Raw genomic sequence first — 13399 nt, forward strand, 5'->3', positions numbered from 1 at the left:
TTCATAAAATCAAGCTAGTTAGAACACAATAGGGCTCAAATAAACCCATTTACAACTTTGATAAAATATGTCACTTAAGTTTCTATTACTGTTGACAAGTATTAGGAATTTTTAATCATGATAAAAGTGAAGATTTGGGGAGAAGGATGTGGGGAAGGGTGCAGAGGGTAGGGAGTAAAGAGAGACAAATGTACAGTGAGAGAAAATAATTTGACTTTGGGTGATGGGCACACAATATAATCAACAGTTCAAATGCTATAGAAATGTTTACCTAAACCTATGTACTCTTACTGATCAACGTCATCCCTTTAAATTTTCTAAATAAATTTTTTTTAAAACATGCAGAATTTAAATAGAGATTCTCAATTTAAGACTACAGTATTTGTTTAAATACCTACATATAGAATAGGCAAATATTAATCCATATGGGTAAGATTGGTTGGTAAGCAGTCAAAGGATCTGGGGACTTTAAGAAGTAGTCTAACATAACTAAAAATTAATGAAAAGAAACTCTAATCCTGAAAGTTGGAATATGTAGAAAAAGAAAGACCTTCACTCCCATAGAAAGACATTTTCTATGTGCTAATGAAGAGTGGAAGATGAGAAGAAACATTGATGAACTCAATTCCAAAAGGTCGAGAACATGGAGCACTCATAAATGAGGAGAAAACCATGGCAGCTTCTCTACCTTCACTAGGACTCTGCAACACACCCCCATCTAAGTCTTCAGAAAAAGTAGCCATGGAAGAGAAGATGGCTAATCGCAGGCATTCTTCCCATGAATGAATTTCAGGATCCAAAGGTAAACTGACAGGCAAATCAGACAAATCCCTCCCAGCTGAAAAACTGTCAAAATAAAATAATAATAATAATAATAATTTAAAAAGAGGAAGCCATCTAGGAAGATGAGCCAATACCAGATATAGTGAATCTAAGATTGTGTAGCCCAGCATTAGTTAAAATTCTATGAAGAATATGATTTAGCCTCTTATCCCAACTGAGAAAAGGATGTATTGTATACTCCATGTAGTACAAAACAAAACGAAAAACAGTACACTTCATTCCCCACTGTTCTTTAAATAAAATGTAAAAAGTCCAATAAAAAACTTATAAAACATATCAAAAAAGCAACAAAATGTGATATATTGATATAATCAAGAGAAAAGTCAATTGATAAACATAAAAGCTGATAGATAACCAAGTAATTTCTTTTTCTTGTTTATTTTTTTCCATTGATTTTGAGAAAGAGAGGAAGAGAAAAGGGGAAGGGAGAAAGAGAGAGCGAAAGAGAAGTATTAACTTGCTGTTCTACTTAGTTATTCCATCTAGTGAACTCAATGACTGCTTCTCATACATGTCCTGACTGGATCGAACCCACAACCTCAGTGCACCAGGATGATGCTTTAACCAGTTAGCCATGCAGCCAGGGCATGGCCAAATAATTTTAATTAGTAAACAAGGATGTTAAAACAACAATTAGCCTGACTTGTGGTGGTTCAGTGGATAAACCATCAACCTGGAATGCTGACGTCACCAGTTTAAAACCCTGGGCTTGGCCCTGGCCGGTTGGCTCAGTAGTAGAGCATCAGCCTGGCGTGCAGGAGTCCCGGGTTCGATACCCGGCCAGGACATACAGGAGAAGCACCCATCTGCTTCTCCACTCCTCCCCCTCTCCTTCCTCTCTGTCTCTCTCTTCCCCTCCCGCAGCCAAGGCTCCATTGGAGCAAAGTTGGCCCGGGCGCTGAGGATGGGTCTGTGGCCTCTGCCTCAGGCGCTAGAATGGCTCTGGTTGCGACAGAGCATCGCCCCCTGGTGGGCATGCCGGGTGGATCCCGGTCAGCCACATGCGGGAGTCTGATTGCCTCCCCATTTCCAACTTCAGAAAAATACCAAAAAAAACAAAAACAAAAAAAAACCCTGGGCTTGCCTGGTCAAGGCACATATGGGAGTTGATGCTTTCTCTTCCTCCTCACTTCCTGCCACTGTCTCTTTCTCTCCTCACTAAAACAAATATTATTTTTTAAAAAAACAACAATTATCGCCCTGGCCGGTTGGCTCAGCAGTGGAGCGTCGGCCTGACGTGCAGGAGGCCCGGGTTCGATTCCCGGACAGGGCACACAGGAGAGGCACCCATTTGCTTCTCCACCCCTCCCCCTCTCCTTCCTCTCTGTCTCTCTCTTCCCCTCCCGCAGCGAGGCTCCATTGGAGCAAATTTGGCCCAGGCGCTGGGGGTGGCTCTGTGGCCCCTGCCTCAGGCGCTAGAATGGCTCTGGACGCCTCAGATGGGCAGAGCATCGCCCCCTGGTGGGCATGCCGGGTGGATCCTGGTCGGGCGCATGCGGGAGTCTGTCTTACTGCCTCCCCGTTTCCAGCTTCGGAAAAATGAAAAAAAAAAAAAAAATTATAACCATGTTAAAAAATTATAGGAAAAAATAGATATAAATCTAAATAGATGAGGTATGCAGGAGAGAAACAAATTCTAAAAAGATGACCTTAAGAAGAGAGTTAGGCCTGACCTGTGGTGGCGCAGTGGATCAAGCATCAACCTGGAATGCTGAGGTCGCTGGTTCAAAACTCTGGGCTTGCCCGATCAAGGCACATATGGGAGTTGATGTTTCCTGCTCCTCCCCCCTTCTCTCTCTCTCTTTCTCTCTCTGTCTCTCTTCTCTAAAATGAATAAAAATAATGTAAAATATATATATATATAGATAGAGAGAGAGAGAGAGAGAGAGAGAGAGCGTGCGCGAGAGAGAGAGTGTGTTAAAACTGAATACTGAACTGGGGAGCATGGGGGAGGGGAGGATGTATTCGGGGGAACACCAGAATATGTAAACACAATAAATTTTAAAGAAAGAAAAAAACTGAATACTGAAAAACACCTTTTGGTAAATTAACCTCACTCTATACATTTAATTACAACAAAAGAATTTCAAGCCCATGGTACACTGAAGGTGTATTAGATTGTTGGAGCTTCTGTGACAGAAAACCATAGACATGTGGTTTAAACAACAAAAACTTATTTCTCACAGTTCTAGAGGCTAGAAGTCCCAGATCATGGTGCCAGCCAATTAGGATCCTGGTGAGAGCTGTCTTCCTAGCTTATATAGCCTTCTCACTTTGTCCTCATAGTCAGGGGGAAGAAGGCTATGAGTGAAGGAGAAATGGAGGAGGACAGAAAGAGAGAATGTTCTCTCATGTCTCTTTTTATAACACTAATCCTATTGGATCATGCCCCCACCCCTGTGACTTCATTAATCTTAATTACTTTCATAAAGGCCCCTATCTCCAAATACAATCAGATTGGGAAGTTTTTTTTAACATGAATTTTAGGGACACAGCATTCAGTCCATAACAGAAGGTAATCATAACAACAAAATTCAAATTTGGTTCTACTCCTGACTAGACTGGCTTAATCACCAACATTAACAGCCTAGTCAAAGAGATGTATTAATTTTACACAAAAATACTATTTGTATAAGTTGCTTTAGTCCTACACATGTCCAGAATTTAATGAAAAATTATAAGATATATGGAAAAGGAGAAAAACTCACTGTCAAGAAATAATGCAACAAAGTTATAATTTTCAAAGGAGTTTAAAATTACCTGAATTAATATGTTAAAGGTTGTAATGGAAAAGGTAAAAAAATGCATAAAAAGATGGGGAATTTCAGCAGAGAGAAATTTTGAGAGTCAAATGGAATATTAGAAATTAAAAATGTGGTAACAAAGTAAAAAATACTTTCAATTTTCTATCAGCAGACACAAAATAGCAGAGGAAGGAATTAAGTGAATTTGATGACAAGTCAACAGAAATTACCCAGCCTGACCAGGCGGTGGCGCAGTGGATAGAGCGTCGGACTGGGATGCAGAAGACCCAGTTCGAGACCCTGAGGTCGCCAGCTTAAGCGCGGGCTCATCTGTTTTGAGCAAAAGCTCACCAGCTTGGACCCAAGGTCGCTGGCTCAAACAAGGGGTTACTCTGTCTGCTGCAGCCCCAGAGTCAAGGCACATATGAGAAAGCAATCAATGAACAACTAAGATGTCGCAATGAAAAACTAATGGTTGATGCTTCTCATCTCTCTCCGTTCCTGTCTGTCTGTCCCTATCTATCTCTCTCTCTGACTCTCTAGCTGTCTCTGTAAAACAAACAAACCCAAATTGAAACACAAAGAGGTTAAAAAAAAAATCAGAAGAAAGCATGCAAGATCTGTGGAATACCAGTCTGAGAAAACTATCATTAGAATCCTCCCAAAATTAGGTACACTCCAAGAGGTGGAACAGATGAATTAGAAAAAGAGGGAGGTATATAAATATAATGGAATATTATTTAGCTTTAAAGAAGAAAATTATTAGCCCTGGCCAGTTAATGTGTCATCCAGATACACCAAGGTTGTAGGTTTGATTGCCAGTCATACAAGAAACAAGCAGTGAATGCATAAATAAGTGGGATAACAAATTAATGTGCAGGGGGTCCTCAGGTTACAACACAGTTCCATTCCTACAACAGTACAATTTCCAGGAGAGAAAAATCTAGTGAATGGTACTTCTACACTGAAAACTATGACAATGAGGAAATAACCCTTTTTGAGTAGTGAGTTTTTTTCATGCTCGCTGACCTCCGGGAGTGAGGGTGTTCTTTTTTTTTTCAAAAAATGAAATTAGTTACAATTACAGTTTTATTAATTTCAAATCATGTTTGTTCGATAACCAATTTATGGAAACAACAAGACCATACGTTTGCCTTTTTTTAATGTTTCTAATGTTTCCTTGTACATGTACAATCGTACTCTGGATGGTCAGGAGGCACAAGGACATGCATGAATGTTCGTACTACTCAAAGGGCTAAAGACCTAAATAAATGGAGAGGTACACCATATTCAAGTATTAGAAGACTATATATAAAGAAATCAATTCTCACAAACACAATACAGTATAGATTCAAAGTAGATACAAAAAATCTTATCATAGTTCTTAGGAAAAATGACGTTGATTTTAACCTATATGAAGGTGCAAAGGGCCAAAATAAGTCAACGCAAACTTGAAAAACAGTGGAATGCTTACTCTTCAGTACATCGAGACTTATTCTAAAGCAACTTAAATTAAGACAATGAAGTAATATTGCAGGATAGGCAAATCAGTTAAAAATAAGTAAAAGTTCAAAAGCAAATCCAGAGAACTGACTGAAAACACTGGGTACATATGCACAATGAAGTTCAACTAAGCTGTACAAAAGATGAGGAAGCTCTCTTTGAACTGGTATTACTAAATTCTAGGATATATTGTTTAAAAAGCAAAATACAGGCCCTGGACAATTGGCTCAGTAAATAGAGCACTGGCCGGGTGTATGGACATCCTGGGTTCGATTCCTGGTCAGGGCACACATGAGAAGAAACCATCTGCTTCTCTCCTCCTCTTTCCCTTCCCCCCTCTCTCTCTCTCTCAGCCCACTGGCTCCAGCGTTGGCCCTGGGCACTGAGGATAGAGCTCTATTGGTCCTAGCATTGGCCTCAGGCACTGAGGACAGCTCATTGATTCAAGCAGCCCCAGACACAGGTTGTGAGGTGGATCTCGGTCAGGGCACATGCAGAAGTCTGTCTATCTCCTTTTCTCTTACTTATTTACTTAATTAATTAATAATAAATGCAAAATACAAAACAGTATATATATATATATATATATAGCACGTTGTCTTTTGCATCAGAAAGGGAAATGAGAAAACTTATATAGATCTGCTTATCTCTGCAACAAGAAACAAAAAAATAAAACTGGTTACCTACAAGGAATACTGAAAAATGGAGTAGAGTGATAGAGAATGGTGTGACACTTCTGATACACTTTTCTGTCAAGTTTGACTTTTTCATAGGCATTCAAAATATCTAGCAAAATAAACAAAAATTAAGGAAAGGAACTTATTTTAAACAGGTAAAATGAACCCAATTGTACTTCAAAAGAATATTATCAGAGAAAAGGGGATTAAAATAAACCCCCAATCCAAGTAAAAAAGCCCTAATTCAAGTAACTTTTTAGGAGTTTCCAACCACATACCCTCCATACAAGGGAATCTCATCTTCAATTCTTTATCTAGGTTTGTCTTTTGCAGCAGTATGAGTATAGAATTTCTAAAAATTATAGGATTGAACAAGATATGTTCTTGCTCAGGAGAAAGGGTTCTCACTTAGATAGAAAATACAAATTTAGAATCAGGACAGAAAGAACTCTAGAGATAGAATGAAATTGAAACTATCAGTATGTAATTACAATAACTTTAAAACATTTATACATACTTTTTAGTTATAGCCATTGAAAAGACCTGGAAGCAATGACAGTCCAATGGCAATGAACACACACCTACCACCCAGATCTTGGTTTCCAAGTATCATTTCCCACTAAAAATGAGCCGGGACACTTGGAGAACTGGCTGGTTTCAGAGTTGGGAAGAGACAGTCTATGAGTCTAAAATAACTACAGACAGAAAGGAAGTGCCATTCATTCAGAGTAAAGGGGAGGCTATTTCTTTTTCTTTCTTTGTTTTTTTAGCAAGAGAGAGACGCACAGACAGAAAGGGAGAGATGAGAAATGTCAACTCGTAGTTGTGGCACCTTAGTTGTTCACTGATTGCTTTCTCATACTGTATGTGCCTTGACCAGGAGTGGGGGTGGGGGCTCCAGCTGAGTCAGTGATCCCTTGCTCAAGTCAGTGTGACCTTGGGCTTGAGCTAGAGACCTTGGGCTTCAAAACAGTGACCTTTGGGCTCAAGCCAGTAACCATGAGGTCATGGCTATGATCCCACGCTCAAGCCTGAGAGCCCATGCTCAAACTGGCGACCTCGGGGTTTCAATCCTGGTCCTCAGAATCCCAGGCTAATGCTCTATCCACTGCGCCACCACCTGGTCAGGCAAGGGAGGGCTATTTCTTGTAACAGAATGCTGACAAAGTTAAAATAGAGGGAGTGGTAGATTTGGAAGAAAATCTTAATTTTTCCACTATCAGAGTAAAGACTAGTGCAGGCAAGAATTATCAATCAATGCCAAACCTAGGGGTGAAATGTGATGAGGATCCAACTATTTGTATGACCTTAAAATTAAAATATCTCCCCAAAGATGCTTATTAGTTGCAAGAGTAAAAGTATTAACTATATACTGGAGAAGCCAGACCAAACTTGGGCCAGATGATAAAAAATAATAATGGGCAGATTGACATTGTGATCCTCCAAATGTGATACTTTAAGTAGGACATTCTAGTGTCATGTTCCAATGAGAAATACCTGAATTTCATCATGAGAATCCACCAAAAATCCAAATTAAAGAGTATCTCATAAAATAACTAGCCTGTATTCTTCAAAAATGACAATGTCATAAAAGACAAAGAAAAGGCTGAGGAACTGATATAAATTAGAGAATTCAAAGAGCTATGACAACTAAATGCAATTAATCATCCTGAACTAGATTCTCTGCCAAGAAAAACAGAAATGATAAAAAACATTACTGGAACAGCTGACAAAATTAGAATATGGACTATAGATTTGATAAAAAGTGTTGTATTACTGTCAACTTTCCCATATTTTATAAATGTGCTGTGGTTACAGAAATAACAAAGGGGCATGCAACCTCTTCTCAATAGTTCAGGGGGAAAAACAAATGCATAATCAAAAATTCAGAAAAATGTTAAGTTCTCTGTATTTTCCTGCAACTTTTCTGTAAGTTTCAAATTATTTAAGTCAGTTAGTTTCAGAGGATATCTAATAAACTAGACCAGTACACCAAAAACAGTTGTGGGTTTTCCCCTCAAAACAGTATCAATTTAGACCTCTTTTCCCTATAGACTACATCATTCTATATCCTAAGTTGACCAGGATATATATACCAAATTTCACCTATTTGTTTAACTCTTTAAGGATTTTTGAAAGAAATTAATGGTACATGTTAAATATTAAAACACAAAAGATTTTATGCTAACTTTGGTGAGCTTTGGAAATTTCAATTGCTAACAATTACACTTTTGTGAAGCTTTCCTATAGAAAAAGTTACACAATGTGCAAGGTATATCATAATATGTAAGAATGTTTAATATATAATAATAGCAAAAAAATGAAAATCTAAACATTCAACACTAGAGGAATAAATTATGATACATCCATCCACACTATAGAATACAAGTTTTTGAAAAGAATGAAGTATATCATATGTACAAAAATATGGCTATAGTACATGATAAAATAGATGAGACACAAAAAGCTGCTGATATATCTGTTTGTACAAAAAAAAAACAACCCAGAATTGTGTTATGTTTTTGTATGTGCCCAGAAACAAAGGCTTTTTAAAAGGATACCCAAAATAGTTACCAGCTATTGCCCTTGAGAGAAAGAGAGTAGGGGGAAGGGCATTACTACATTTTTTACTCTTAGAATTTTTCCCTAAAAGAGCATGAACTACTTTCACAATAAAAAACAAAACAAAAAGTTTTCTTAGAAATAAAATTTCAATGTACTTTGATGAAATATTATTTATATTTATTATATGTTTTATGTAATGGTGGGATTCAGCCCGTTCACACCAGTTTGAAAGACCCAATACCTAATTTTTGTTGAATTTGGCGAATCAGTTGTTACAATGGCACTAGTAATCAGGGTTCTCTCTAAGGTGGTTGCCTGGGCAGCCGCTCAACTGGAAATTACAAATTACATTTCTTACTCTTTTTTAAGGTTCATCTGCACAACAGTGTATTCTAAGCACCTGTAGTAATATTCATTCTGTCCATAAATGAGAAATATTTGACAGAACTATGCTTGTAATATTATTTATTTCATAAAACTTATACCTTTGATGAAATACTATGTTTTAATTCCCGTGTTTGTTACTTCAGTTAATAGACATATAACGTAAAGAAAAAAGGGGTGACAAGCTCTCATTGGAAATATGTATCTTAAGTAACAGTTTTATTGTTTTTTTTGGTCAGGTATTATTTTGTATTTTTTCATTAATATTTTAAACTCTTATAACACAAACTAGTTTTGTGTACCTCTTTTATTATTCTTATTTATGTATTAAATGCATGGAATAATAAACTACCTTTCATTATATTTTTTTATACTTAAAACGGTCATTAGGACAGAGAACTGGTTGTTAAATTATTTGAATCCCACCACTGATTTTATGTGAATATATAAAATGTAACTGATACCAGAACCACTTAACTGTAACAAGATCTATTTTTCTTTTAATTTTTGACTTAACAGAGGCAATATCGATGTAAGAAACATCCAAAATTACAAAGAATTTTTTTAAGAGAGAAAGATAGGAAGAGAGAAAGATGAGAAGCATCAACTCGAGTTGCATTCACTTTAGTTGTCCATTCATTGTTTCTCATACATGCCTTGATGTGTGTGTGTGTGTGTGTGTGTGTGTGTGTGTGTGTGTGTGTATACACGTCCCTCTAGCTACCAGACTTCAAACCAGCAACCATGGGATCTTGTCTCTAGTCCCAGGCTCAAGCTGGCTATACCATGCTCAAGCTGGCGACCTTGGGATTTCAAACCTGGGTCTCAGCGTCCCAGGTCAATGTACTATGTACTGCACTTCCACCGGTCAGGTCTTGCAGATAATTATTAAGAGTTTATTTCAGCTAAATCTGACAGTTGCCAGAAAACAAGATTTCAAATGCTCCACAGAACGGCAGTTTGCAGTTTCTTTTAAGCATCTGAAATTAAGCAAGATTACATTAAGATGGAAGAAAGCAAAGACAGAACTGAATTACAGGATAGTCTAAAAGATTATGTACTCTCTAGTGGTAAATTATTTCAGAGATGTGTTCATCTTAGATACAAAAACAATGGACAGGGCTTGCTTAACTGTAGTTAAGAGAAAGATAAATCTTTTACTAAAGTTATATACATACCATGACCTGCCCAGTTATAAATTTATGGTCAAATTACTTATGATCAGATTACAATAACTGTGAGGTTCCTTTCCTGAACATCTTTTTCATCTACACCAACAGCTCCTTTTTGGAAATAGAAAAGCTATCAATCCTAAACTGAAAAACCCTGGTTACTTAATGATATTAACAAAAAAATAAAAATAAAACAAATATCCAAACAATGTTTTTAAGAAAGTTTATTCTGAGAATTTCAGTTGATAGCCAAACCAAACTATGACCTACAGGATGTAACTTTACAACTTAAGTGGTTTATTATAGTGGAGGAACAGAAATTCTTGAACTCTGAATTACTGACCATCTTGTTATCCATTTTATGAACAAGGAAGATTATCATCATACATTGTCTCTTCACTAACAATATAAAGAAGATTGTGTAAATAACAGAAATTCATCAAATATATATTAAATTGCTAGCATAGGATGTTTGCCGTATTGTGCATTGGTGATACAAAGACAGTCCCTTAGTCTTACAAAAGTCTTACAAAATTTAAAAAAAAAGTTTATTTTAAATTGAACACAATAAATTAAGGATTCTTTTCTCTAGAATCTAAACTACTCTCTTAATTAAATAATTTGGCAGATAAATTCTTTCAGCCACTGTTTGCAATGTAATTTTAAGTCACATTCAAGGTACATTTGTAATGACTCAGAGATAACTCTCTGAATAGGTTCACTATTACATATTGTGATAAGCAGAGTGACAATCTTCAAGACTGTGTTAATGTTGGATTTTTTGTTTATTTCTTGTCCTCTGCACAGAGCTCAATATCTCTAAAACAATTATTTTTGCAGGCCTCTTAAAACAGTATTAGGAATATTATCATTACAACTCATCAATATAAATTAATAGGTATGCGCCCTGAGCAGATAGCTCGGTTGGTTCAAGTGTTGTCCTGAAGAACAGAGGTTGCTGGTTCAATCTCTGGTCAGGTCACATAAAAGAACAGATCTGTTTCTACCTCTCTCTCTCTCTCTCTCTCCCTCTCAAAATCAATAAAAATTTAAAAATATATAGTTGTTTTAAAAATAGGTATGCACATAAATCTATTAACGGTAATTCCGTAAGCACTCTGCAATTCTCATTACCAGAAGTGACACACAAGAATAGGTCTATACTAAACACTTTGAGATGGTTGTTTCCTTACATCTACGCTAAACACTTTGAGAACGGTACTTGTCTCCTTACCTGGTGTGCTAAAAGAATAATTTCCACTCTTTTACTCCTTATGGAATTTAATACAAAGCTGTGGGGATAAACAGATTTGGTCTCTACCTTTGAGGAACTCACTACCGTATGTAGTGGGGAGAAAGGCACGCAATCTACATGACATGATTAACACTTAACCTTCAACAAAAGAAAAGCAGGTAAAGATAAAAGTAGTGGGAAATGTTGCTCTTCAAGAAATAGCATACATTGAAACAAGTACTCATTCATTTTCAAAAATCTTTTGAGTTCTCTTCAAGCACAATACACGGTGGAAAAAAAAGTGATCTGAAGCAGGACCCTAGGTTTCCCAATTCTAACTAACACACAGTAGCTGTGTGACTTCAGGCTTGCCACTTAACCAGATTTGGCCTCAGTTATTTCATCTAAATATGTCAGCATTATCCAACCAGCCTAAACCCAAATCATCTTACCAGCATAAACCAAATCATCTCCAGTGGCTTCTAGGTCTAAGATCTGCTTTATTCACACACACATCTATCAAACTCCCCAAGTAATCATGCCCCAGGAAACCAGTATGAGTAAGCTAGGTGAATTACAGTTCCTGAACTGAACTTTACATCATCAAGATAATGAACTGAGATAGACCCTGTATTTTGCTTTACACGTTGTGAGCTCAAAAAAATGTATTACACAGGCCATGATCCAGACTCATATAAAGATGATTAAGAAAAACTGAATGCCTGACCTGTGTACTACTCTACACACTCAACAGCAGTGTGTTGTTTCCTACCAAGAATCCAAGTTTCTACAACTGGAAATAATCACGCTTCCCAGAGAAACCCACCAGATAACAGAAAAATCTCTCAAGGGGCAGAGAGGGATCCTGGATAAAACAAAGACAAGCTCTCAAAAAACAAAAAACAACAACAACAAAAAAAAGTCGTATTGGTTTTTTTCCTCTCCTCCAGCTATGCAAAAAAATAAAAACCAAACCAAAAAAAAAACCCCACCAGATTAGCATCATCTGCACTTCATTCTTCTCTTTTGCAATAGTTAGCCTTTTATAATAAACAGACCTCGTGCTCTGGGGAGAATTCTCTTCCCCGTCCAGTAAAAATGAAGTTCCTTATTTCCACTAATAACATTGTCTCCAATCTACACCCACCGTCCCCAGGGAGGAGACCAGGCACTCCTCTCCCCGCCACCTCCCGCAGCACGCTCGACGCCCCACACCCTAGGATCGCCCCACTTTTCGAGATCCCGCTGCCCAGGTGGCGAGGCGCTGCGAGAGCGCGGAAGAGGCCCGTGTGAAGGCCCGAGGGCGTCCACCCCAGTCCGCGGGCGCCGGGCTGCCTCCGCCGGCCGGGGCTCCCGAGCCCCGCGCCACCCCCACTTACCCACTTTATCCTTCCCGTACATGTGCCCGGCCACCTGATGCGAGAGGGGCACACAGCCGTTGAGGAAGCAGACCCCGCCGCCCGCCGGTTTGGGGGTGCTCTCGGATACGGTCTCGCTCCCCGGTGGGGTCCGCATTTCTGGGGGGCCGGACGCCTCGAGCAGGAGGGGGGATGGCGGCTCCGTTGCCATAACGGAGAGCTGAAGCAGTAGCGGCGGCGAGGGCAGGAAAAAATTAATAGGGCGGAGGGAGAAGGCGCCGGACAAGCCGGGGGTCGCTCAGGCTCGGCCGCGAGGAGGCCCGGGGGTTCCCACGGCTAGTGCCCGCTGAGGGCCGGGGAGGGGGCCCATGACGCCGCGGAGGCGCGGGTGCTGCCCTGCCCGACTCCCGGCGGAGCACAGCTGCCGGCTCACGCTGCTCGGCCGCCGCGGCTCCCCGCCGCGGCGCAGCCCCAGAAACGGAACCAAGCCGAGGAGCGGCGGCGGCGACGGGCCGCGCTCCCTGGGGCCCTGACGCCGGCAGCGGCCCCACCTCCCGCGCCGCGGCCCCTCCCCCGCCCCCTCCCGCCGTGCTCCACGCCCCTCAGCTGCCGCGCGCGTCAGCGCCGCCTGCGCGGCCGCCGCCGCCAGCTTCCGACTGCGAGACCTGCGGCTGCCGCCGCTGAGCATGCCCAGAAGCCGCGCCGATGGGACACACCCCCCACCACCACCCCCACCGCGCCCTCCGAGCGGGCGGGTAAGGGGCGAGCTGACCGTGGCTAGGATGGAGCGAGCACACTCGCGATCCTTCACTCCCCAGCCCCGGTGCCAGCGTTAGCAAGCCGTCAGGGCTGCTGTGCGCTCACTCATTCAGTGCGCATTTCTGCGCTTCCCGGGATCGGGTGGGTAGAAGGTGCCCGG

The 13399-nt window shown here is 40.1% G+C and overlaps 1 protein-coding gene across 2 annotated transcripts in view; it reads right to left on the reverse strand.

Annotated features, from left to right (window-relative positions):
- IPMK (inositol polyphosphate multikinase) overlaps positions 1–13039 on the reverse strand; it is a 74528-nt gene extending 61489 nt beyond the window's left edge. For both annotated transcript variants that reach the window (XM_066348117.1, XM_066348116.1), the window contains exon 1: positions 12502–13039. In XM_066348117.1, coding sequence (XP_066204214.1) covers positions 12502–12691 — 190 coding nt within the window. In that variant the 5' untranslated portion in view covers positions 12692–13039. The remainder of the gene's footprint in view (positions 1–12501) is intronic.
- Between the last annotated feature and the right edge of the window lie 360 nt (positions 13040–13399).

This window comes from Saccopteryx leptura, chromosome 9 (genome assembly GCF_036850995.1).
Source record: "Saccopteryx leptura isolate mSacLep1 chromosome 9, mSacLep1_pri_phased_curated, whole genome shotgun sequence".
NCBI lineage: Eukaryota > Metazoa > Chordata > Mammalia > Chiroptera > Emballonuridae > Saccopteryx > Saccopteryx leptura.